Here is a 25,980-nt window from a genome sequence, read left to right on the forward strand (position 1 = left end):
GTACTTCCCTGGACGAATTCTTTCACAAGAAGCCCTACTGCTAAATAATATCATTTTCAATAAAAATAAATTAATAGTCTATATATTTAGTCCCACTGCTGGGCATAGGCCTCCTCTCACGATGAGAGAACTTCACACACGTCATTAAATTGTTTTGCAGATTTCTTAACGATGTTTTATTTCACTGAAAAGCAAATTTTAAATTTCAAATAAAATTACCGCGTTCCGATTTTGAAGGGTAGGGGTGCTGGTGGTATGTCTCAAGGTGACGGGCGCAATGGCAGTGCTCCTCAGGTCTTTGCGTTTGCGATAGTCGTTTCGTTTATTACAATATTTAGCAAATCCACGAAATCTATTTATTTACATTTCTATGTGCAAATCATATGTAGCGTGAGCTGGATTATGTTCTCTGGTAATTAAAAATAAAGTCGCTAAATTAACAACTTTTGTAACTATAGCTTTGAAAAGGTTTACATTAATATAAACCTGGTTAATGGCTACCATTGCATGATCTCGGCTGATCGTCTAAAGAAATCGAAGCGTTGGTTTGTTCGAAAAAACCAATTACGAAATTTTAATCTGAAAAAATACTTTCATTTCCAATATTTAGTTATTTTTTTATATTTTTAACGAAGCCTTTTTTTATGGAAATTTGCCTCTATCTGTACCAATGACATGCTTGCCTATAGTTCTTAAACATACGTATTCAACAACAATCTAATTGTATCGAGTTCTTAGGTTTTCGTGATTGTTACACATAGGAAATGAAACTATTTTTCCGGATTTAAATCGCGTACGTTTGTTTTTTCAAACAAACCAATGTTTCGGGCCCTTTACAGGTCCCATGGTTTTGTTTGAAAAAACAAATATACGCGATTTAAATCCGGTAAAATAGTTTCATTTCCAGTCTGATTGTAGTAAAAAAATAAATCCCTTAACGTTCTGTAAACTTAAAAATAACAACAACAGTGTGTATTTACAACCTGCCATCTCCATCTCACTTGTTTAGCGGCAGAGTTCCGAATAATGCACTGTATTGTTGTAGATCTTAATGCGTTGACACCGATATGCCTTTGGTTAGCTAGTTCACTAAAGTGAAGGGCGATGGTTACTATATTACAGACCTATGACCATGTGTACAAATCCGATGTCACTCGCATATTGAAAGGATGCGAAAAACTTACAACGAAAGAAATGTTAGCATTTAGTGGTAATATTGATTCCTACAAAAGAAAATTAACTTATAATTAGATATCAATCGATACACTGAGAAATATCAGTGTATTCGATTGCTATCTAATACCAAAATCAAACAAGCTAAAAATGTGTTATGAAATTAATGTTAGTGTTGCTAATAAAAAAAAAAGATGTTTTAACTGTTTTACGCTATACGATATTCCTGCTTGGCATATGACTAACCGGAAATGACAAGGCATAACATTACATTGTAGAAGTAACAAAATTTTCAACAATTCACGTAACCTCTAACCAAGAATTGATATAGATAAAACCAGAAGCGTTGGTTACGTGATCAAAATTATAGTTTTCACCTAGATCCCATCAGTTCCTCGCGATGTCCATCAACCCGTGGAGATGTGTTAATTTCCTAACCGACAACTGGAAAAAGAAAAGAGGGACAATCGTGAGTATGTAAACATTACGAAAAAAGAAATCTTTTAACTTTTTTTTTATAATATTAAGGTGACGGGATGAACAAGTCTGGCGCCTGGTGGTCACTCAGAGCTTTATTGCTTTAATTTGCAAAGATCTGAGGGGCACTGCGCCCGACAACCTGAGACATAAGTTGACAAGCCCCATGTACCTGTATTTTCACCACCACCTTACTCTTCAAAACCGGAACACAGTAATGCTGACATTACTGTTTAACGGCAAAAATAGGTAAGGTGGCAGTACTTCCCTGGACGAACACATTCACAAAGAGCTCTACTACTACTACATGTTTCATTGATATGAAATTTGGTACACTGTGGAAATGCGATGACATTACAACATCGAGTATATAACCAGAAATGGAGACGAAATGTCATTTAAGTTGTTTGAAAACTTTTCTGCCAAACCATTACGGTGACAATTGCGCTCCGATTGGCCAGCCCGGATTCGAAACAATTGACGGGTGTAGTCAATTGTTTCACCTCAAATCGACCAGTTTTCTTGAGCTTTGCTATAATGGACGACAATGAAAAATTACGCATTAATATTGAATTACCGATGAAATGTGATTCCGTTTGTTTTGTAATTAGATGTTTTGCTGTTTTTCCCCACACCACCGAAAAGAACAGCCCCCCACAGTTAGAGATATTATCTTTATTGCAATAAATACAGAATATTTTCTTAATATACAGAGACGTACACACAGGTCAGTTATTGGCGCTACACTATTTCAGCTTTCTAATTTGTGTTTCAGTGCAAACGAGAGTTGGTATTTAAAAGTTATATAAGGCCCATTTACCTGATGAGTTGCCAAGGATTGATGGTCCTTATTTCGTCTCTATTTCTGGTTATATAGTTGTTGCATTACAATAATATGGTAACTTTGAACTGATGCTGCAACCAGGACTGTCCGCAGATTACCAAACTACTCAACTACTTACAGTAGAATTATCGTGGCTTGGGCGCAAAAAATTGGTCTCCACGAGTTGTTAGCTTACAAATGGTAACTTTATCGCGTTTTGGGTTTTCAAATTGTAATTTAAGTGTTTATCTACCGTAGTGCCATCCATAAGAAATCTATAAAAGTTTTTATTATCTCAGCCAGGTACCTTTACAGCTACCAGCGACTGATAAGAGATACCGCTTTAATTATTTTTCTTGAATGTTTATCTTAATTTCGAACAATCTTTTTTGCAGTATGCAGTATGCAAATGGCACTCGTCACCGTTCTGCCTTCACACGCCAGACTGGGAGCGTCGTGCTTCACTATAGGAACGTTGCGGATCTCTTCCTCTAATGGTTCCATCAGTTCAGCCTGATTCCGTCCAGCTGATCCGATGCAAAGAGGCATCTCTACTAGCGTCACACATGTTATCGGGAGAAGTCTCGAGTTTTTGAAGTACACTGTTTTGTTTTGTATCGGGGTTAATTTTATCGATATAACCATACCTACTCAAACTATAGATACAGCCCACTGTAGTAAACTTGTACAGTAAAGAACACCGCTCCAATAAGTCATGCTCAACCGCGCATGTTCGTACTCATGCGACACTCGTTAATATACAATGCGCCGGGGCAGTAAAAAGTACGCAATTATACCTAATCGCCTGTGAATCTTGTTCGCTACTGGCTACCGATGTGAAAGCGAGCAATCCTTGAAATGTGCTGTTGCTGCGTTATTAATATTTTGACCGAAGACGCAATCAATGCGGGTTGAATCAAGTCAAACTCAATTAATCTTTATTTTGTAGGTAAGCAAATTACACTTGAAATAGTCATACTGAAAGTGAACGAAACGTTGGTTTGTTAGAAAAAACAAATACACGCGATTTAAATCCGGAAAAATAGTTTCATTTCTTATGTGTAACAATCGCGAAAACCTAAGAACTCGATATCGTCATACTCATTAAACTCTACTGCTCATTCGTAAGGCAGATTCCTCTGAGAAGAATGAGCCAGAAACTGGAGGGGTTTGTCTTTGTAAATATTGTGGCCGGACTGCCACGCAGAGGTCCCAGGTTCGATTCCCGGGCCGGGAGAAATATTTGTATGGCTTACATTGACTTACAAGTAAATGGACGACGGGTCTAACACACACAACCACGAAAAAAATGTCCCAAGTCAACCTATTTAAACGTAGTGACATGTAAAGGAATATGAAAAAGCTAAAACGTTGAATTTAAATTGTAATGTCATCGCAGTACTGCCTAATTTTGCTTTCTTCGCTGTCAGTCGAACAAACGAAGACTAAAGCGTGAATGACGCTCTGTATACGATTTTAACGCCCTATAAGTTCGGACACTTTTTAGCGCGGACCTGGTGTCCATATAATTGTAAGTCAATGATGGCCTACATTTATTTCTCTCGTGAGTTTGGGTGTAATTTGTGGTTGTCTATGTGTGTGTCCATGGCACCCGCGACATAGGGTTTCCCTAGTGCGGGGCTATGTTGAGTATGTGCGTTATTGAGTGTGTGCGTTATTATATACATTTGAATACATTTATCATTATAATATTTCATTTAAAGGTCTTAATCGAGACTACCTGCAAGTGCTAAACGGGTTACTTCCACGGATTTTTGTCATCCAAGTACGCAGCCAAGCTGTATCAAGTTTTTATTTCACTACAGTTTTAATCTGCAGGACAAAGATTCTATTAATATCGGCGGCATCACCCCCAAAGCAAACTGTCGTATGTCATTAGGTCCTGTGGCGCTCGGATGCAAAATACCCAGGCGCCTTCTAGTAGGCAGGCAATCAAAAGGAAATCCTAACAGTTATATTTTCCCCAGTGATTGGAAATGCGGATGCAAATGGTGCATTTACAAATAATGACCCCCTAGTCCCCCTAGACACCCTACACCATAAGTAAAGCGTGCACTGGAAAGAAACTCCTCCAGCGTGCATAATAGCAATACCAGGCTTCCAGATAAAGCCGCCTTTTTGGATGCGAGCCCGACGAAATTAGACAGCGACTTGTCCGGCCTTTTGTATGTTCGATGATTCTTTTTATTGGAAAAACATTGCACCTCTAAGGGACGCAAACATGGGATAAATCGGTTTCGCGTTTCCGGTAACAGATTTCAATAAATCTTTGCAAATACAGGTCATTCCGCTAACTTTTAAGGTCGGTGTTTTTTTTATAAAAATGTTATACGTACTTGTTACATTTAATTTTCATTTCAATTGATAGGTGTTGCGATAATCGATGATTGATAAAGAAGATTTGTTTATTCGACGTTATTGTTATTTCATTACAATCGTTAAAAATATGTCCGGCTCTTTACCCAAATATCCGCCCAAACTGGCTGGCTGTTCGGCTCTTCGATTTTAAGACCTGGCAACCATAGGTGGGTTTCACAACCAGTATGAAATCAAATTGAAACAACAAACAAATTCTGCGAACGCACTAAAGGTATGCATCAATTGACTGAGACAATGCTGGTCATGAGGACTACATACGGAATTGGCCCAGTTTGTGTTCCCACTCGAATAAGCAACTCAGTCATCGATTAATCTCGAAAGATTGTGATAATCGATTCTTTGTTCTCATTTAATATGATGAATATGAACACGTTTAGTTTTTTCGGGTGTATACAAATTGATTATGGGCTAGAAATTGAAGTAAAATCATTATTATAATTGTCTCGTACGACACAGGCTGAATCCCCAAAGTCTAAACAATATAATTTCTAAAATATTCACATTAATATTAAAAAACATAACAAAGATGTATTACTTATATAAAACATTGAAAGCAAAAATATTTTTATCACTGGCACAAATGTTGACTTGCTAGTTCCATGTGCAACCACAAGATGGCGCTTTGATAAATGAACACTGAAAACAGCTCGTATTTTACATGGTCCATAAAACTTTTATTAGCTATTAAATGAACTGACTCGGTGTCCCAGAGTTTACTTCATAGAATAAAATTAAATCTACGATATAAATCTTTATCATAGAGTCTATTCAATCATGTAGTAGATTAGTCACGTAAACTTCTTTTTCCTAATAATAATTTCCACCATTTCCAAAGCACTTTGAAATAAGTAAACATTCCAAAAATTCTTAAATACCTATTGACATTAGCCATCACACTATTTGTAAATGGAATACAAACATTTGAACGCAAGCGAGAGCGTGCGGCGACACCGTCTGCTTCCGCCGGAAACTGTCCAGCAGCCATATTAGAAACAATACCACCAACATATACCACATTACACTACTATCACAGTTCACGACCCTTAATTCAAATTTTGGAACACAGAGTAGTCCACGATTCAGAAACGAAAACTGTCAAAAACACATTGTCGAAATTACAGCAAAACTTTAAGATGATAATTGAAAATAACAGTATCTATATAAACAAGAGCAGTATGCGTGTATGTGAAAGCACGAGATGTACATAAGTAAGGATGACGTGCGCTAGAGTGCTTTGTTCGCTTCTCGTTAATATTCGAATGATAATGGCGGCGCTACTGTCGCGAAGAAATTACAGTGTAGCGAATTTCCCAGTGCAAACAATTGTGATTTCTTTAATGACTACTTCCCGAGTGGGTGGCATCCGTAATGGCGGACAATTAGAAGCATTTCTATTTGTAGTTGCAATTAATAACGTGACTCGATGTGAGCACGTTTAATACTTAATTTACACCTTTTTTTTTATGTTATTTAATAAATATTGATTTTGTTATAACTTGATTTTTTAAATAAACATTTTAACTTCACCTAGATAGTTAAAAATGAGACTATTTTTTATCTAAATCTATAAACGTATATTTGTTTTTTCAAACAAACCAACACGCGGAAACCTAAGAACTCGATATATTAACAGGATAGAATCAGAAACTTGTTGGTGATACCAAGAAGTAACTAATATAATTAAATATAATACTTAATAAAACGAAGTAGATTTATGATTGTAAGGAAAATCACTAATGAGTCTGATTTTCCGTGCACACCTGCCGAATCCGAACAAATCTCTGTAGTTTCTGCTACTCTATACGATCAACAAAGCGTGAAATACTAAATTACACTGCAATTCGGTGCTGTGTATATTAATACGACATAAGAGCCAAACTAAAACGAATCAAACAATAATAAACCTATAATATCATAATCTTCTAATCTAATATAATAATATAATAAATCTTCAGTAAGATCTGCGCTTTACATTAGAACCCATTAGGCTCAATTTTCAGTGCAACGTATTTTCAATTAACATTTTTCGTTGTAGCCCGTTTCGAACTTGTTCTATCGCAGAGTTCTTATATACAAATAAGACTTTAAACTTGTTCTATTTTTGAAAATTCAAATTTATTAAATAGCCAAATTGTATGTAATACAAAATAAACAAGTGCGAACATCTGAAACATTCTTAAGTGAATGAAATAATCTTGAATTTTAAATTCTTAGTATCACACAAATCACATTAACACGCATAAGAGAAAGAACAAAATGCTATCTCACTAAGCAACCTTGGCCTTGTGCTTTTATTACATTTGAAAGTAAAAAGAAAAGCTAAAGTAACAAGACGCTATCATAGCCAAGCCAATTCCAAACGCTGACTGTCAAATTTCATGAATATTTTTGACGTCTAATTTAACTTTGCAAAAAATAAGTGCTCTAACAACTATCACTACTCTGTATACAATTTTAAAAGAAAAAATGTACATACTTTTGCTTCTCGGGTGGCAGCAAAATTTTACATGTTGTCAAACAGACAGACAGAAAGAAAGAAAAGTAAACATTTTAATATCTTTTTAAAATTAAAATTTTACTCAAAAAATTTCGAGCATTGGAAGTTGCAAATCACAAAAGAAAATTTTATTTTCAAATGTGTTTGATAAGTTTTTCTAACACGTTCATAGCAAATCTCAAGTGACCATAAAGCGGTAGATATCAATTTCCGCCAAATAATAAGCTTCGTCATTCAACTTTAAAATAGATGAGGATATTTTTATTTTTTATTATAATTTAAATTGAAATTAATTATAACTTGACACGTCTGTATTTCTGTGGCATGTCGCTGCCAACACAAATGCAGGAAGCGGTGTTGCTCGATATGGCTCGCATCGTTCGCCAGTTATTGAATTTGGACCCTTGACCCCGGCCGACTGTGCCATATTCGGGGAATAAACAACGATTCCATCTTTACTTACGCCGACAATACTGCCTTAGTTTTCTATAGCGATTCTTGGGAGTCTGCGTTTAACTATGCGCAAGTGGGCTTCAATTTGGTTTCCACGTGGCTTTCTAACAACCTCCTTACCCTCAATGTGCAAAAAACTATGTATCTGACATTCTCACTTACAAGCTGAGGTCTCCCACCCTCGTCTTTGTTCTCTATAACTGCTCATTCGTGCCCTGCCTCTTCTCAAGACTCCTGTTACTGTCCATCTTTAGCCCGCACTCACCATTTCAAGTACCTGGGAGTCCAGCTAGATAGCACCCTTACCTTCAGCTATCATATTGACAGTCTTACCCTGAGGTTACGCAAATTCATGTTCATTTTTAAAAATCTCCGCCAGGTTGCTGAAAAACCACTTATCGTACCGGATTAGGTTTAAATCACACACACACGCGTACACACACACACACACACACACACACACACACACACACACACACACAAACACGCGCGCTTACTCACTCACACACACTCGCGCACGCACTTACGCAGGAGCATACATTGTTTTCTTGATTGTTACACCAGAGGGAGTGAGCCTGGAGATCTGGAGAACACAGGTCCCCAACTTAGTACAGACTCCAGCTCTCACTAAGGAACTTGTTATTATATATGAAATGTAACTACTTACAGACCTTTCTGAGAGAAATAAAGCAATTTGTATTTGTATTTTAATATTCAACCCAGACGCCCAGTGTTTCTTATGAATATTGTTTTCATACTATAATAGAACGATTTAGTTTAGACCATGATCCATGGTGATGTTAGTAATACATATTGGATACATAAAGATAATCTCAGTACATAGTACTAAAAAAATCCGACCTCAAAAGTCCGTGGAATTACATATATTTGCCAAGTTTTATTGAAATCGGTTACCGGAAAGTGCGTGAAACCGGATTCATTGCCACTGTTAGTGGTAAAATATTTTCTTCAAATTTAAATGAGACCAATACTGAGGTATCCTCATTCCAACAAAAAAAGAATAATCAAATTCGGTGCACAAATGAGGGACTTGTCGCGTAACAAACATACAAAAAAAATACAGTCGAATTGACAACCTCCTCCTTCTTTTGACGTCGGCTAAAAACAACTGAATGCTAGAGAAAATGCCACGACTACACCACTACCCTACGCTTGTGTAGTTGCACCCAATGTTTTTGAAAGGGGGAGTCCAGCCTGTTGACAACAACGGCTAGGGTGCTATTAGCGCTGCTGCGTACACGCATCATAAGTGAGACAGCCCTCTTGCGAATAATGTCATGAAAGCCATCAGATTTATTATTTTAACCTTTCATTTTTCATTAATTCAACCTTTTCTGCGTACCTCTAAATATTGTCCATGCATTAAATTTTTAATAATCGCTGTTCTAATGACCACTAATGGTGGCACACCTTGAATTACAAACTTGTGAATTACCATAACAATCGATGGTAAAAAATAAATTTAAAAATGTTCCTTACTACGAATGGTTTCACGCTTGCGTAAAATGTTGAGGGAGTAATAATAAATAATAATAAATCGTTAAATTAAACCACGAAAGTCCTAAAATCTTACCTTAAAATCTAACCTTAGAGCTAAATCCAAACTCATGGTACCATGACTTCGTTTAACCAAGGTAAACGATTCTTTTATGGGGAACTGTATACGTTTTCACAATAAGATTCCGGAGCGTATATTAAAATTATCATTTCCTAAACTACATTAAAAATATTTTAATTGAAAATTCATATTACAAAATTGAAGGCTACGTGTTAAATAAAGATGTGTGGATAGACGACAAGGCTCTAGATTCCACACAAATTAGATTCAATGTGTGTTTATTCCATAGCAAAAAAGCAATCCCTAAAGTTGCTTGCTCGTTCTGTGCAGGAAAGTCAGCGTAGTGAACGAACAATAATAACATAATAATAATAACGCACACACTCAACATAGCCCCGCACTAGGGAAACCCTGTGTCGCGGGTGCCATGGACACACACATAGACAACCACAAATTACACCCAAACTCACGAGAGAAATAAATGTAGGCCATACAAATATTTCTCCCGGCCCGGGAAACGAACCCGGGGACCTCTGCGTGGCAGTCCGGTATGGTAACCGTTCGGCCACGGAGGCAGAACAGTAGCTTAAAAGTGACGTTTTCAAGTGTGAATTTATTTTACCTATGGAATAAATGATTTTTTGACTTTTGGCCTTTAGAGGTATAAAGCGGCATGTGATCATCCACCAAAATGCATTTATCACGTGAAAATCATAAAAATTGCTGCCAAGAAATTACTTCGCAAGGTCAGGCGGTACTTCACACCTGAACAGCTTTTAAACTGACTTGGTGGAGCGAAAAGCAAAGAGACTTATTAACAATAATTCTCTTGTGGAGTCGAAGCTACAAAATCTCGACCATCACAGAAAAGCAGCCTGCTTGTCGGTTTTCTATCGTATACATTTCGGGGAGTGTGCGCAGGAACTTTTCAATTTGGTTCCACAATCACCGTTCCTCCTTCAGTCGACTAGAAGGTCCGGAACACTCTATCCTTATATCGTTGATATACGACCCATTCACACTAAGCGCGTTACTTCCTTCTTTCAGGTGCGTACGGAAAAGGAATGGAATACTCTACTGTGTTTCCCAAAAAGTACAATTTGGGGCTATACAAGGCTAGAGTGAATAGGCATTTTTATAGGCATACGCGTGCCAACCTCTATACTAAACAGTTACCGTTTGCGACTGTGACCTTATTACACCAAAGGTGCGATTATAAAATCTTTTCCCAAATCAATCTGAGACCACATCTTACGCCCAGTGTACTAACCTCTGGGCCGAGGAAGTCATTATTTTTACTTTTGCTATTTAATACAACTGTCATAATTGCATAAATCATTACATAATAGGCGAAAAAGCGAAACTGACTACATTTACACATACAATATATACAGAAACTGGTACAGCTCATTCAACATATAAATCAGGACTAAAATGTATGCCAACACACACTTCCGTGGGGCGTAGCCAAATCGTTTAAAACATATGATGTATAATATTCAGAATTAGATAATATACTATACACAAACTGTGTAACAAGAAACCTGTTTGGCGGTACCACTCTCTCCACCACTTTTACTTTTTTGCAAACGCTAAAGAATATCTTGTTCTTTAAATAAACAAAAAGTTCTTTTTAGTTATAAATATTTATGTTTTAGCGGAGCATAAAATCAGGAATCGTATACTAAATAATGCGCTATATACGAAAAAACAGCAGTAGAGCTCCTTGTGAAAGAGTTCGTCCAAAGAAGTACAGCCCGCTTACTTACAGAAATAAGCACATAGCATTATTGCGTTCCGGTTTTGAAGGTGCTGTTGAAATTACAGGCACATGAGACTTATCAAGTTATATCTCAGGGTGACGGGTGCAGTAGCAGTAATTGTCAGTCTTTGCGTGTTAAAGATTTGAACGGAACTGTAACAGTTATGAACAGGCGTGACGCTTACCACCAGGGCTTACGACTTGTTTGTCCCGTCACTTAGTAACATAAAAACGGTAGAACTTTGGCTGTGTGTAAGAATGCACTATCATAGCCGTGTATTCGAACTCCTACTAAAGATACAAAGAGGTTTGACATGACTCTCGCTTTAAGTTTTTAGTACATTAAAAAAGATATATATTGCTAACCATCCTAAAAACCCTAGACTGTCAAAGTTGATTAACGTTACGACATAGACTCTGAACCATGTAAATAACCTTTTTCCCTTCAAAATTGTGTAGTGAGGAACGAAAAACAGGATATCAAAGGGGTATCATGCAATAATAGACCTTATTTTGGATGTACTTGAGCCACATTCGATGACAACTTAAGCTAAAACCACTTTATCATTCCAACAATACAATGCGTAAACTCAAGCGCCGCCATACGGCGTAGTGCGTAAACAGAACGATTTTCACCTGCCACCGCTAACAAGGCACCTGCGCGCGCGCACCGTAACAATGTTAGTTACACGTAACACAATTATAACAATGAAATGCTAGTTTTGCGATAGATGGTAGCTCTGTAGCTCAGTTCTATAAATAGTTTTGACTGGAGTTTGTAAGATGAATTTGACGTGCGATTAACGTGTCATACAACGGGACGGGGCGGACAAGTCGTGTGCCTGGTCGTAAACGACATGCCATAACAGTTGCAGTGCCACTCTGAGCTTTAGATCACAAAGATCTAAGGGGCACTGCCACTGCACCAGAACACCCTGAGACATGAGACACAAGTTGACAAGTCTCATGTGCCTATAATTTCATCAGCACACATAACACTTCGAAACCGGAACGCAGTAATGCTCACATTACTGCTTGGTGGCAGATATAGGTAAGGTAAGAAGCACTTGACTGGACGAACTCTTTCACAAGGGTCTCTACTGCTACTAAAATAGAGAAGGGATACAAATACAAAAAAAATGTTTTATTTCTCTCAAAGGTCTATAGAGAACTGGCTGGAGTCTGTGCTAGGTTCGGGACCTGTGTTACAGATCACCAGGCTCACCCCCTCTAGGTGCATAAACAGAGATGTGTTTCAGTAAAAAATATAATGCTTTTATGTTGGCTAAACAGCGCATAGAATGTCAAAAGAATTAAATGTTACAGATGATGAACAGTGATCAGAAATGGGTAGTTGAGGAGTTATTTTACCTAAAATATGAACGTTTTTTTAGTATGGACATACTCATTTCGTGATATGACCAAAAATCCTGTTATTCATATTACAATATCAATGCATTTTTATTACTGTTTATGTTCTAAACGTTCCAAAATATACATTGTCCCATGTTAATTTTTTAAAAGGCTAAGGTATTTATTTCAATAACTTAAAGTTTCTATACGTAATTACGCATTTGCGCAAATATCAATAGAAACACAACTGTACTGTTATTTCTTGAGACAATAATTTGTAACAAATAGGTTGTAACAAAATTACACCCAAACTCACGAGAGAAATAATGTAGATCAAACAATTATTTCTCCCGGCCCGGGAATCGAACCCGGAACCTCTACGTGGCAGACCAGCATGGTAACCGTTCGGCCATGGAGGCAGATATAATATATTTATAATAATACCCATATTCCTATATAATCAGTTCCGAGAAGTCCCGGGATTTGTAAAGGAATCTTCCCATTTTTCTTTAGCTTAGGTGAATTAACAGAAATTGAAGCACAACCTTTTCACTACGTTCATGAGCATCCATTTAAAAACAACCGATCAGAGCCCCGTAGTTAATGGTGAGTAGCTAAATCAACCAACAATAAGAAGTGTCAAGAATTATAGAAGAGTCATACATGTAATAACAGAGCAATAACGCCATCGACACAGTGCAGGTAATAGAAACAGTGAATAAGGTTTCCATTGAGTAGTGATTTTCATATTATTTGGAAAAACAACAGGTTAATTATCTATTAAACAATAAATCGTCTTTACAAAATCACAAATTCATTTCGTACTCTTTATAATAGAGTCATATATGATCATGTATGTCAAAAGATCTTTTATCACATGAATTTCTTAAAAATTATACGAAATACATGAAACAATTTATAAATATGTAAGGCAAGGTAATCTTTGTTGTTTATTTTCTTTTTTATACTATCTTTTTTAATTATTCAGTTCTGTTTTTGGTTATGGTGAAGGTACCCTACTTATTGAAATCAAACTAACACACACGCAAATATGTAAAGATCATGATCGTTTCTTTACTGTTAGTAATGTTGTTACTTCGCCTCACAGTGAGTGAGTAGGCCAGTCGAACAGAATATCACTTTAATTGAAACAAAACACTAGCTTTCTTGTCGCTTGGCTTCAAGACACTTTGTCTTTGATTTCCCATGTTTACACATTACATTTATTGCTTTCATGGTCATGTAGGCATGTTTTTTGTAGAAAGATTGAGAGAAAAGATAAAAGATTAGCGTATCACACTATATGAATATGGATCGGGCGCTAACGATCATTGCGCAAGGTCAGACAAAATGTAATTGCAGTGTTTATAAACAAATTACACAATGTACGAAATTATGAAAACAACGAGAGAAAAACAATTATAGGACAACAAAGTTGTCTTAAAACGGGTGTTAAAAATAAGAATATAATTATTAATACAACGATTGAACACTCAGAAAAAAATTCCTTCGATCCGGCCAGATTCGAACCGACGTCTTCTAGCTTACCGTGCCAGACGCTATACCAACTAAGCCACGGAACGAACCAGCAGACATCTCGAATTTTTCTATGTGCTTGCGTAGTGACTTTGTATTTGTACAGTGAATAGCGATATCTCTCGCCAGGAATCTAAGAAATCTATGAAAGATTTATCACCCAGTTAGTACCTTCACTTGCTTACAGCTTGGTAGCTGTAAAGGTACTAACTGGGTGATAAATCTTTCATAGATTTCTCATAGATGGCGCTACGACTAAAAAGTCGTTGAAAAACCAAATACAAAAACACGACGCAAGTACATAGAAAAAATTCGTGAGGTCCGCTGGTTCGTTCCGTGGCTTAGTTGGTATAGCGTCTGGCATGGTAAGCTAGAAGACGTCGGTTCAAATTCGGCCGGCTCGAAGGAATTTTTTTTGAGTGTTCGATCTTTGTATTAATAACAAACTAGTGGAGTAATTTCACAAAAAATAATTGAATATCAATTCAATAAAAAAATTATAATAAGAATAACGCACACACTATGTTGAGTGTGTGTAAGGTCACATCTGCAAAATGACTACTTTTCAGGAGAGAGGCTTAAAGATTCTTCTTCTTCGACGAACGAAATGAATCGATAACTTTTTATGCTTATATAGCAGAATTATTGAATTTCACATAAATACGTACAGACAACAGCATGTCAAGCTACACATTGACGTATCTTGTTCCGTAGTACTGGAGGCGGCATTCGAACAAAAATGTATAATTTGATGTGGTGTTGACTGTACATAACTAACCTGAAAATTACCCGCGGCATTAGCCTCTTGAGAACCGAATGAAGTCAGTGACAGCGGTCTGTGACAACCCTGTGCACTGGCTGACTTGGGGTCAGAACCTAAACTTGGAAGGTTCCTGTGTACGCACAGATTATAGTGCCCTTCTCGTATATTCTAAGGGTCGGTAGGGAGGATCACTATAATCAAAACGAATGTAGAAAGATATGGTGCTGTCCATAATTTGTTTCATGTAGTTCGTAATGCTTTATGTTTCCATGCGATAAAAGCACTTTGACATAACATTCACATGTGAATATAACTTTATTACACCAAAGGTAGGATTTGATTAAAACGATGAAAACAGTTACAAAGATTGTTAATACAAAAACATTTGTAGAAATTTTTGGGTGTTAAAAAAAGTTATTTACAACCAGAATTGTAACTCTGATCTCTGACGTTTTTCACATTAAATTCAATTTATAAAAATAGATGGAGTAAACCGACAAACGAATGGTGACCAAGATATGGCTACAAAAAGACGTAAAATATTAAATAATATTTCAGGTTACTACACTGGAACATAAAATAATGCTTTATGATAATATTCTACAATATTTAAATAATAAAAACTTCCAACGAAATCAAGTACAGAAAACTAACTTGAAAATTACCCAAATGTAAAACGCCCTGTATCGAGATGTCACAGACACATCTCGTATCAATATCGTCTTCACGATATTTTCAGTAGCGGGCTGTAGGTAAGTAATGAAGTGTAAGATCGTGATGGAGAGCACAATCTACCTAAGGCCTAAAATACCCAACGGTGGTTAGTTGAGTGTAAATGATAATGACGGGGGTAAATAGTATTTTGAATTGTTTTGAAGTATTCCGTAGCACTAAATCGTGCATGCCAATGCTGGAAATCACATTAACACTGTCCTCCTTGTCATAATCTAACACATTTGCATTTCGGTAACTTTCGAAATATTTGCACCTAAAGTTTTGTTGTCACCTAAAAAAATGTCAATTACGCTGATTTTGCTTAATAATAAAACTGAAACTAAATAGGATATTAAAAAACCGATTAGAGGGGTTATAGATCTAGTTCCGTTGATCCCAGATATGTTAATAACTCAATTTCGTTAAAAATGTCGATTAGGTACCTTAGTTATGGTAAGGAGAGCAGAACAGCTTACGATATCAAGCCTTTAGGGCTGTCACTGTTCTGAAAAACCGTGATAATTATCGATATCATTTATGTTACAGTGGTGGTAGCACGTAACCGCATGTTGTAACTTCACGTTACAGAAATATCAGACAAGCGGTACGGTCCGATGATTTTCATAACGAGCTCGCGAATTTAAATAATTCCTTACTTAGGGAATATTTCGAAATGTTTACGTAAACTGCGAAAGTTAAACTAGCAATTAACTATTCTTTCAAATTATTTAGATTGTTTTCTGTTACACCACCAAACTGTACCAAACAGCGCAGACAACGGTAATAACGAAAACGGTAGAAAACGGTAAGGGTGCTGGTGAAATTACAGGCACATTGGACTTGTCAACTTGTGTCTCAAGGTGACGACCGCAGTGGTAGTATCCCTTAGATCTTTGCGATTCAAAGCTCTGAGTGGCACTGCAACTGTTATTGATAGGCGTGTAGCTTGCCATCACGTAAACGACTTGTAATAATCCGAAAACCCAGAAGTATTTCAATCCACCGCACAAGATTACTGACATCAATCGGATTATTCTTATTATGAAATTTCATGGGGTAGCTTTACACATGACACTGGACATCTTTCCCTCTGGAACTAATATCGAATTTGCTAAGCCTCATTTTTAGTCAACAATTCTGTTTTGACCGTATTTCCACCTATTCCAAAGAGTTATGTGAAATCTAAATGAAGTCGTCAAAATTACAGTCTGACTAACAAAAATTATATCCAGCGGCTAGATCAATCTGTAGCCGACAGGAAAACAACCAGCCGGTTGTTATCAGCGGCTGTCATTTGGTCACGAAATGACAAAATAAATGACTGTTTATGTGATGAGGATGAACCAATGTCGTGTTGTTCGCTCTCTCCGAGACGAATCACCTATGAGACGCAATAAATGTTGTTTTTTACGTAATCTCACGTTCTGTTATACTTATAGCGATGGCAACCCAGTGGGGTACGGTGGCTTCTCAATTGAGATCGTGAGGATCGTGGCATGTGATTGATGACTTTAATTTCTATGTTACGTAGGTTTGCAAGGTAGCAAGACCTCACGCTAAAGGTGAAAGAGGTGAAAATATCATAATGAAACCAGCTCGTCAATGATGGTAGACAACCTTTGGAAATTATGTAAATCCTGTTCTTAGAAGAGACCTGTCGCCGTCAATGCGCAGAGGCGACTGATAGGGGAGAGTTGAAGAAAAATACATGTTGTGCCGACCCCATGTAACGTGGGTTAAAGACAAGAAGAAGAGAAGAGAGCAGAAAACACTGAAGGCAAGCGATTACCAGATCGTGTATCACAAGACGGTCCGACCTAGTGAAAGACTTATCGTCTTCCAAATGTTGCACTGTTTTATAGTACGCAAATAGCGTCTGTCTGCTGTGGTACAAATTCGGATCCTGAAGTTCTTCGGACATATCTCAAGACAGACCTTTGACTCTTGTCTTGTCGTGCAGGGCAGAGTAGAGGGCACTATACTGCACGGAAGGTCACCCAAGCGATGGATAGATCAAGTAAAGTATGCAGTCCTTTGCATAAATCCAAGACACGACCGCTCTGTCAAGAGTGCAAGAAAAAAAAGGAAAGGACGCGCTGGATAGAAACCGACGGAAGCAAATCAACCGCTTCAGAAATAGGCACGAAACTGATCACGATCCATAGACATGAGGAAACGACTAAAGATAGGTCTAAAAGTATAGTGAAACAAAAATTTATACTGTAGGTTATTATGCAGCTTGTGCGTACTTGGATGATAAAAATCCGTGGAAGTGACCCGTTTAGTTCGTGCAGGTAGTCTATCTAAGATGTTTAAATTGTTGCAATGACAAATATTCAAATATATATTTACAAAGAGCAACCCCTTCAGTTTCCTGCTCATTCTTCTCAGGGTAATCTGCCTTACGCATGAGTAGAGTTTGATCAGTGTGACAATTTCAAGTGTAATTTGCTTTGAACTAAAGATTATTTGACTTAGACTTTGAGAGCCACCGCCAATGATCAATCAACCATCATCTTTTACTAACTAAGCACCTATCGAGTTCTTAAGTTTATGCGATTATTATCATTTTAAATGAATATAAATCACAAAAAACTTTGTCAAACAGACCACTTTTTGTTCAGTTTGCAGGTCCCATGATCAGTCAGCCGTGACCATGGTACATGAGAGTAAGAAATTTTATTTTGTTTACAAAACAAATATACGCTATCGAGATCCGGAAATAGTTTCATTTTTAACATTTACCAGTATTTAAAAGAAATTAGTAATATTTATTGTTGATATTGCCTAAAATTCTATTTAGTTTATTGTTATACATCATTCCTAATTGTATTTAAATAATGTATGGTTTTCTTATTAAATTATTTCTAATTTTATTTTAATAATATATACGTTTTAGTAAAGTAAGGCCAAAGTGCCCTCAGAACGTTGCAGTGCCCCCACGGGGTGTTACATATCAAATGAAATGAATATGAAAACTTACCAGTTTACTTACCAATTACATATATATTAAAATTTACCAGGAGATCGAACATCCCAAAATCCTCAACGAACGGTGTCTTTTTTTTACCGACTTTAAAAAGGAGCAGGTTCTCAATTCTTCTCAATTCGACCGCACGTTTTTTTTTTCGTATGTACATATGTTACACGATAACTCCGGCAATTATGAAGCGATTTTCATAATTCTTCAATAGTGGTTCCATTTAAATTTGAATAAAATATTCCATCCTCAAGGGTGGCAAACTAGGCGATGAATGACTTTTGAGGTCGGTTTTTTTCGACATATAATACATTACAAACTCAAGTTCCATAACTATTTCTTTTCATTTCTTTTTATCGGTTAAAATATCATGTGTAAATATCATACAATGTGTAACCCCATATTATCCCTAGGCCAGCAGAACGAACTATGGTAAAACACCCTCCTTAGGATGCCATCAGATTGACTGCATCAGATCGCGTGCTTGAGATCGACTGTTCGAGTATCGACTGCATGCTATCGATTTCGACTGCACGCAGTTGTACATATCGACTTCGCGCATGCAGTCTATCTTGTACTAGTCTTAGAGAAGGCACGGGCACAGCGGTGGAACGTATAAAACGTTTTTGTTGATGGTGATCAATGTCATGTGATTATTAGGGTAACCTATCACAAAGTCGAAAATTTTTTTGCCCGAAATAACGTTTGTTCGAATTTTCATTACACCGAAAACATTGAATGTTGAATGTTGAATGTTGAATGTTTATCGCAAAGACACAATTAGGTTCGGTTAGGTTAGGTTAAGTCCTATCCTCCGCGGCCGAACGTAGGCGGTTGGCCAGTGGTGGGCGCTCCAAGGGACTCTCTCCGGAGAGTCCGCGCGGAAGCGCGTTAGGTGTTGCGGCGGAGCCTGCCATCAGATCCGCCGCGGGGGCTGGGGGAGCAGCCACTGAACTTCACAGTTGAGTGGATGCTGTCCTGGCCCTCCATGGCCCCTGGGTAGCGGACTCGGGGGAGTTCGTTGCCCAGCATAAAGGGGCCCGGGATGGAAGGCTCGTCTGGTGTTCGGCGAGCCTCACATTCGGAGTCGGGGGAACGATGTGTCTCCCTTCTCGGGGAGGGGCTGCGCAGGGTGCGGCCAGCCGCTGGTGGGGGCGTGGACGAGTGCAACAGCGTACCCGTACCCCCACCTACAGCGGAGAGGAGGAACACTCCGGGGGTTTAGTGCGGTCGGGCTGCTCCCCTTCAGGGTTCAGCCCAGTCCCACATAACCCCGGCTCTGCCCCCGCGGGGCCGGTTATGAAATTTCCTTGCCTTTCGAGGTTATGAAATTTCGACCAAATGTTATGTCTGGAAAATGTCAATTCGGATTACTGATAGGTAACCGATTATTAGATTAATCACATATTTATCACACATATGTATTTAGTGGCAGTGGCTCTCCTTGTGAAAGAGTTTGCCCAGGGAAGTATCTATTTACCCTATCTATTTCTGCCCCAATGAGTGTGTTTTGAAAGGTCAAGGTGGCGATGAAATTACAGATTTAGTAGCAGTAGAGCTCCTTGTGAAAGAGTTCATCCAGGGAGTACCGCCACCTTATCTATTTCGGCCGCCAAGCAGTAATGTCAGCATTACTGCGTTCCGGTTTCAAAGGGTAAGGGTGCTGGTCAAATTACAGGCACATGGGATTTGTCAACTTATGTCTCTGGGTGACGGGTTCAGTGGCAGTGCGCCTCAGTTCTTTGCGATTTAAAGAACTGAGTGACACTGCAACTGTTATAGATAGGCGTGTAGCTTACCATCAGACGCACGACTTATTCGTCCCGTCACTTGATATTATATAAAAAAAAAACAGACACATAGGACTTCTCAACTTATGTCTCAGCGTAACCGGTGCAGAGGCAATGCTGATGCTTGATATTTAAAGCTCCGAATGTGGCGCAACTGTTATGAACAGACGTGTCGCTTACCACCAGGCGCACAACGTATTCGTTTCGTCACTATCGTAAAAAAATATGTATAAATCCAAAGTGCTTTTTTTGGAACGTTTTTTGACAGGTCGCTTACAAAAAGACATGTTATATTAACCGACTCGTTCAAATTGGAGTTTAGTAACAAGTTTATAATAGGAATTACCCGTAACCTTCCGCAACACATACCTTTTGCCACGGTAGTGAGCAAATCGGTCGTTTTTATTGTAGTTAACTGTAGTAAATTGCCATTATAACTATGAAGTTTTACTTTGTTTACGGTATATTTAAACTCATAAATAAAAATGTGGGTTAACTTATTTCGTGGGTGCTGCTTATATGTGAAATTTTAAATCATCCATTCACATCATCTTCCGCTTAAGAATGTGACAGTTTACTTTGTACGATTGTCCCTGACTGAACCGTCAATAAAATCATAGAAAAAAAAATGTCTGTTTACTTTAACTTAGGCTTAATTTACAAAATAGGGTTCGAAATTACTTTTAAATAAATATAATATACTTGTGCTAGAAATCCCTCTCTTTCACATACAAATACAGAAATATCTAGTGCAAGTAGCGAAGAAGACCTAAGTAGCGTGGAGTCGTCAAAATAACGTAATTTAGGTTGTTGGAACCACGTTGGAAAACTATTCTACTCCGTTTCGCCTTTTTTTAAATAATACAAAGTGATGGAACGAACAAGTCGTGCACCTGATGGTAAGCTACACGACTGTCCATAACAGTTGCATTACCACTCAGAGCTTTAAATCGCAAAAATCTGAGCCCGTCACCCAGAGACATAAGTTGACAAGTCCCTTGTGCCTGTAATTTCACCAGAACCCTTACCCTTCAAAACCGGAACACGGTAATGCTAACATTACTGCTTGACTCAGAAATAGGTAAGGTGGCAGTACTTTCCTGGACGAACTCTTTCACAAGAGCTCTACTGCTACTAAACAGTCTACTGCGATTATTGCGATTGGGACGTAACTCATCTCTTTCAACTACCTTATTTCTGAAAGGAATGTTCAATACTTTAAGCCAAATGGGGCCCATCAAATTGACAGCCTGCGGTTATCTAATGGCGCAATCTATCCTATATCGGCATCTTTTGAAACGCATTGAGCTGTAGGAAACACGTGACAGGCAATATGTTAAATTACCTATCGACTTCATACGACAGATTACTGGGGCTCAGTGGGAATACATGGGAATTACGTATTTTATGCATTCTTAAATGTATCGATATCCTTACGCACGTACATGTCGAATGGGCAGAATATAATATTTACCTAAACGTCAAGAAAGTAATACTTAATAATATAGAGCAGATAATAGGATCCGAAATTAATATCAACATTTTTCATGATATTAAGTGACGGGACGAACAAGTCGTGCGCCTGGTGGTAAGCGACACGCCTGCCCATAGCAGTTGCAGTGTCACTCAGAACATAAATATCAAAGATGTTGAATGTTGACAAGTCCCGCGTGCCTATAATGCCACCAGCGTCCCTATATATAACCGGAACGCAGTAACGCTCATATTACTGCTAAAAATAACAAAAAACAAGAAAACTAGAAGAAAACTAAATAAACACGAAGAAAAATCTTTGAGATTTGAATTGTCACTTTTTATATTGACAATATATATGTTTGGATACGACGCTGATACAAACACATGTCACGACATTGCTAGCGGTAGATTTTGTTGTTCCAATTAGTTTTGTAAATATGAAGACAATTATCGTGATTATAATCAATGATAATAATAGTTATCAATTAAAGTTCTGGTAGTTAAAGAGGTCTCCCTGAAGTTTTATTGTTATTGTATTTGTTCTGTAGTTTGAACGTGTAACTAGCAAATACTTAGGTAATGAATTTAGAATAACAGTTTTGTAATTGTAATAAAAAATGTAACTTCCTTATTTTTATTGTTTGCTTTTTATTTTTAATCATTCCCAGATTTCATAGGGAGGTGTTATCCGCTCTATACCTATGTATTACTAAGGTTTAGTTAATACACTCTGCCTATTTCGCTCTTTGACAATAATATACCAAAGATATGTAAGAAGCGTGTAAATACTTTAGAAGTACGTATTATATACCTTAAATAAGTAAAGCAAGAAGAAACAGTCTGGAATAGGCTTACGACTTTTTAGATCACCTGATCATATTCAAAAAATTTTGGAAAGATAACTTTCTTTCCTTCTCCTTCATGCTAATTTTGATTCAAATTGGAATCAAACCGATCAGATGGGTTTCCGAGCGGGAAGATGAAGCTCATACCTACTATAATCGTAATTATGCGTCTCGATTCGGAAGAGACGCAGTTTCCTATCGGGAGAGGTAATCAAAATCAAGCTGCTTATCCTTTTAAAACTTTAAACACTGCTTCATTGAATTTCATTCACCTTGAATTTCTCTCTTTTAAATGCAAGTAATGATATATTGTTATTTCTTGACCCCAAGCACATGAAATACGAGCAACCTAGAAAGTTATTGCGCAGGGATCACCTCCTCCTTACGCAAGGCCGTATAAGCCATGATTTACTCGCGATCGGGCGACGTATGCGCAGCGAATTTCTCCATAACGGGGTTTGCCAACGATCTTTCACTACACGTTGCCACCTTGCACAGCCGACTTTAAATGGAACATGCGTAAGCATTTACAATGTTTCTGAGAGAGTTGTATGGACATTGAATCTTGTGACAAAGTTTTTGAGCGACAAGATCACTCTCAGTTTTGAAGAAAATGAAAGTAAGGTTTGATTTATTATTTATAATAATAATGCTATTAATTTTGTCATGCACTTAAAATTTATTATTATGAGTCACACAGATTATCTAGTCTGTGTTATGAGTGTATGGATTGGAAGTGAAACTATTTTGTCGGAAATAAATCGTGTAAATTTCATTTTTTCACACTAGTGGTCTTGACTATGGAACTTCTAGAGCCCGAAATATTTGTATATTTGTTGTTATTAATGCTGTGTTGTATTTAATGTGAAATATTATTTCTTTGTTTATTATTAAGTGCATTTATTATTCATAAATTACTATTTTATACCGTGTACTTCTATTAATTACTTACTGCATAGCCGGCAGGAATCTGGCCACCGGCTGTTATTGGTTGGTCTTGCCCTCCATAATTGGCAGTGTCACTCCCTTAAATTGTACCCCTTGATCAGATTTGCTCTGGCTGGGTGTGGTGCTAATGAGCAATGAGCAATGATGTTCTTCTATTAAATTTTATTGTGCCAATGTGCCCCAGAATTTTTTAATTTATTATTTACTACTTGTACTCGTGTATTTGTTATTGACTGTTTTTATACCTTGTACTTCTATTCATTATTTACTATATTTATACCACTGTATACCCCAAAACAGTTCAATTTACTTATTTACCATTTGTACTCATGTATCTATTATTTACAGGATATAAACATATACCTTTACTATATTTTGTACCAATTGAGCCTCAAACGATTTTAATTTACTTATTTACAACTTGTACCCCTACATTCTAGTATAAATTTAAAGGGTAGGGGTGCTAGTGAAATTACAGGCACATGGGACTTGTCAACTTATGTCTCAGGGTGTCGGGCGCAGTGCCAGGGCCCCTCAGATCTTTGTGATTTAAAGGTCTAATGGCCGCTTTCCATATGTAATCTCAATCCATAATTTGCTATCTGAGCTTGAATAATCAATCCAAATCATATTTTTACTATTTCAATAACCGATCGATGGATCGTTATTTCGATCTTTTGTTTCAATGATCAAATGATCCATCTGTGGGTGTTTTTAGATTGACATTTGTATGGTAGTGACAGTTGTGCGCTTTCAATATCCGATCCATATTTTTGACAAATCGGATTTTGAACGTGTTCGATCTATAGTAGCGATCCTCCAATTTTGACCAATTATACTGTGTAATCGTGTGAAAATGGAAGTTATTTTTAGTTATGGCGACTGTGATCTTGAACCATTTGCTCAGACTGGAATAATAGCGACAGCGACCAAGACCAGCTCATGTCCTCAAGAACGTTTAGGCGTATAAACTTCATGGCAAGTTTAACTGACGCTGAATTTACATTCAAATTTAGGCTGAACAAAATATCAGTTGAATTTGTTTTAAATGATATAATGCCGTTTAAAAGTCAAATCAAAACGGTATTTTTATAATTTAGGTTATTTATCACGTCACGAATACGAACAAACATCAACAAAATATAAATTGACACTAACATTTCGCCGCCGCCGCCGCGCGCCGTCCCTTTATTTTTAGCCGACTTCAAAAAAGGAGGAGGTTCTCAATTCGACTGTATGTTTTTTTTGTATGTATGTTACGCGATAACTCCGGTATTTGTGAACCGATTTTCATGATTATTTTTTTGTTAGAAAGGGGGTACCTCCATAGAGGTCCCATTTCATTTTGAAGAAAATTATCCACCTCTAAGGGTGGCTGATCACGCATGAACATTCATTTTTATAAATAGCACCCAAATTTTACTTAAGGAGCAATTATTTTAATGGTTGGTTTTGCTATTCTCCAATTCAAGGCGTTTTTCTCTCTCAATATACTTTGGGTAGTGAGAACCGATTTTTATTATCTCCTGTGTCAAATCCCGTATATTGGCGAACTAGGGGATATTTCAATAAAACTTGGCAAATAGATGTAATTCCACGTACTTTTGAGGTCGGTTTTTTTAGTTCTCTGTACTGAGAGTATTTTACATCCTATGTGGCCGTCCTGCTCGTTTGATAATAGACGTTCCGTCCTGGACAATAGACGTTCAGTTCTGTTCCTCGAAACACGCCATTCTTGACGTACGTACGGTGTAAATATTTTATACTTGAATGTTTCCCATTAATTTATATTTTTGCCAAAAGCACATGTAAAATCACATGTATAAATAAATTAATCTTAGAAACATAACCACCATTGTATTCACTAATTCTTGTAATGATCTTTTACTCCGATTGCGTGGAACTAAACGTCAGAGAGTGAGTAAATTTACGATCGATCCTTTTTTTTAAGGGCGCTAGAGCCGAGATAGACATATTAAAATACAGATCCCGCAGCGATCGATGGATCGAATAAAACCTGGATAGAAAACAATCTTAGATTCAGGATCAAATATGGAAAGCCGCCGTTAGTGACACTGCCATTGTTAGGGACAGACGTGACGCTTACCACCAGGTACACGTCATTTAGTGACATAAATAACAAATCATTATTTACTGTTTACATACATTGTACCTCTATTGTTGTGCCTTAAACATTTTTAGTTTACTTATTTACACCTTCAGCTCGTTTACCAGCTTTACAGCTCGAAACCAATTAATAAATAACAAAGTTTAACGTCATAAAACACGTATCTACATAACATCTCACAGATTGGTTTAACCTGTTAAGTTATTAAAGGTTATATTAAATACATTGAACAAAACAATCACTTTAATGTTCTCAGAGGTAATTAATAAGAAATGCCAACTTT

General features: G+C 37.3%; 1 protein-coding gene across 4 annotated transcripts in view; it reads right to left on the reverse strand.

The window, feature by feature from the left end:
- LOC113231581 (espin) overlaps positions 1-25,980 on the reverse strand; it is a 217,325-nt gene that overhangs the window by 131,339 nt on the left and 60,006 nt on the right. The window contains exon 1 of one of the 4 annotated variants that reach the window (XM_026465933.1): positions 5,793-5,910. The exons of the other annotated variants lie outside the window; for them this stretch is intronic. Coding sequence (XP_026321718.1) covers positions 5,793-5,890 — 98 coding nt within the window. The 5' untranslated portion in view covers positions 5,891-5,910. Of the gene's footprint in view, positions 1-5,792; positions 5,911-25,980 lie in introns of those variants that run through there. 4 annotated transcript variants of the gene reach the window in all.

The sequence above is a fragment of the Hyposmocoma kahamanoa genome, unplaced genomic scaffold, assembly GCF_003589595.1.
Source record: "Hyposmocoma kahamanoa isolate Upper Pololo Valley unplaced genomic scaffold, ASM358959v1 65, whole genome shotgun sequence".
Classification (NCBI taxonomy): domain Eukaryota; kingdom Metazoa; phylum Arthropoda; class Insecta; order Lepidoptera; family Cosmopterigidae; genus Hyposmocoma; species Hyposmocoma kahamanoa.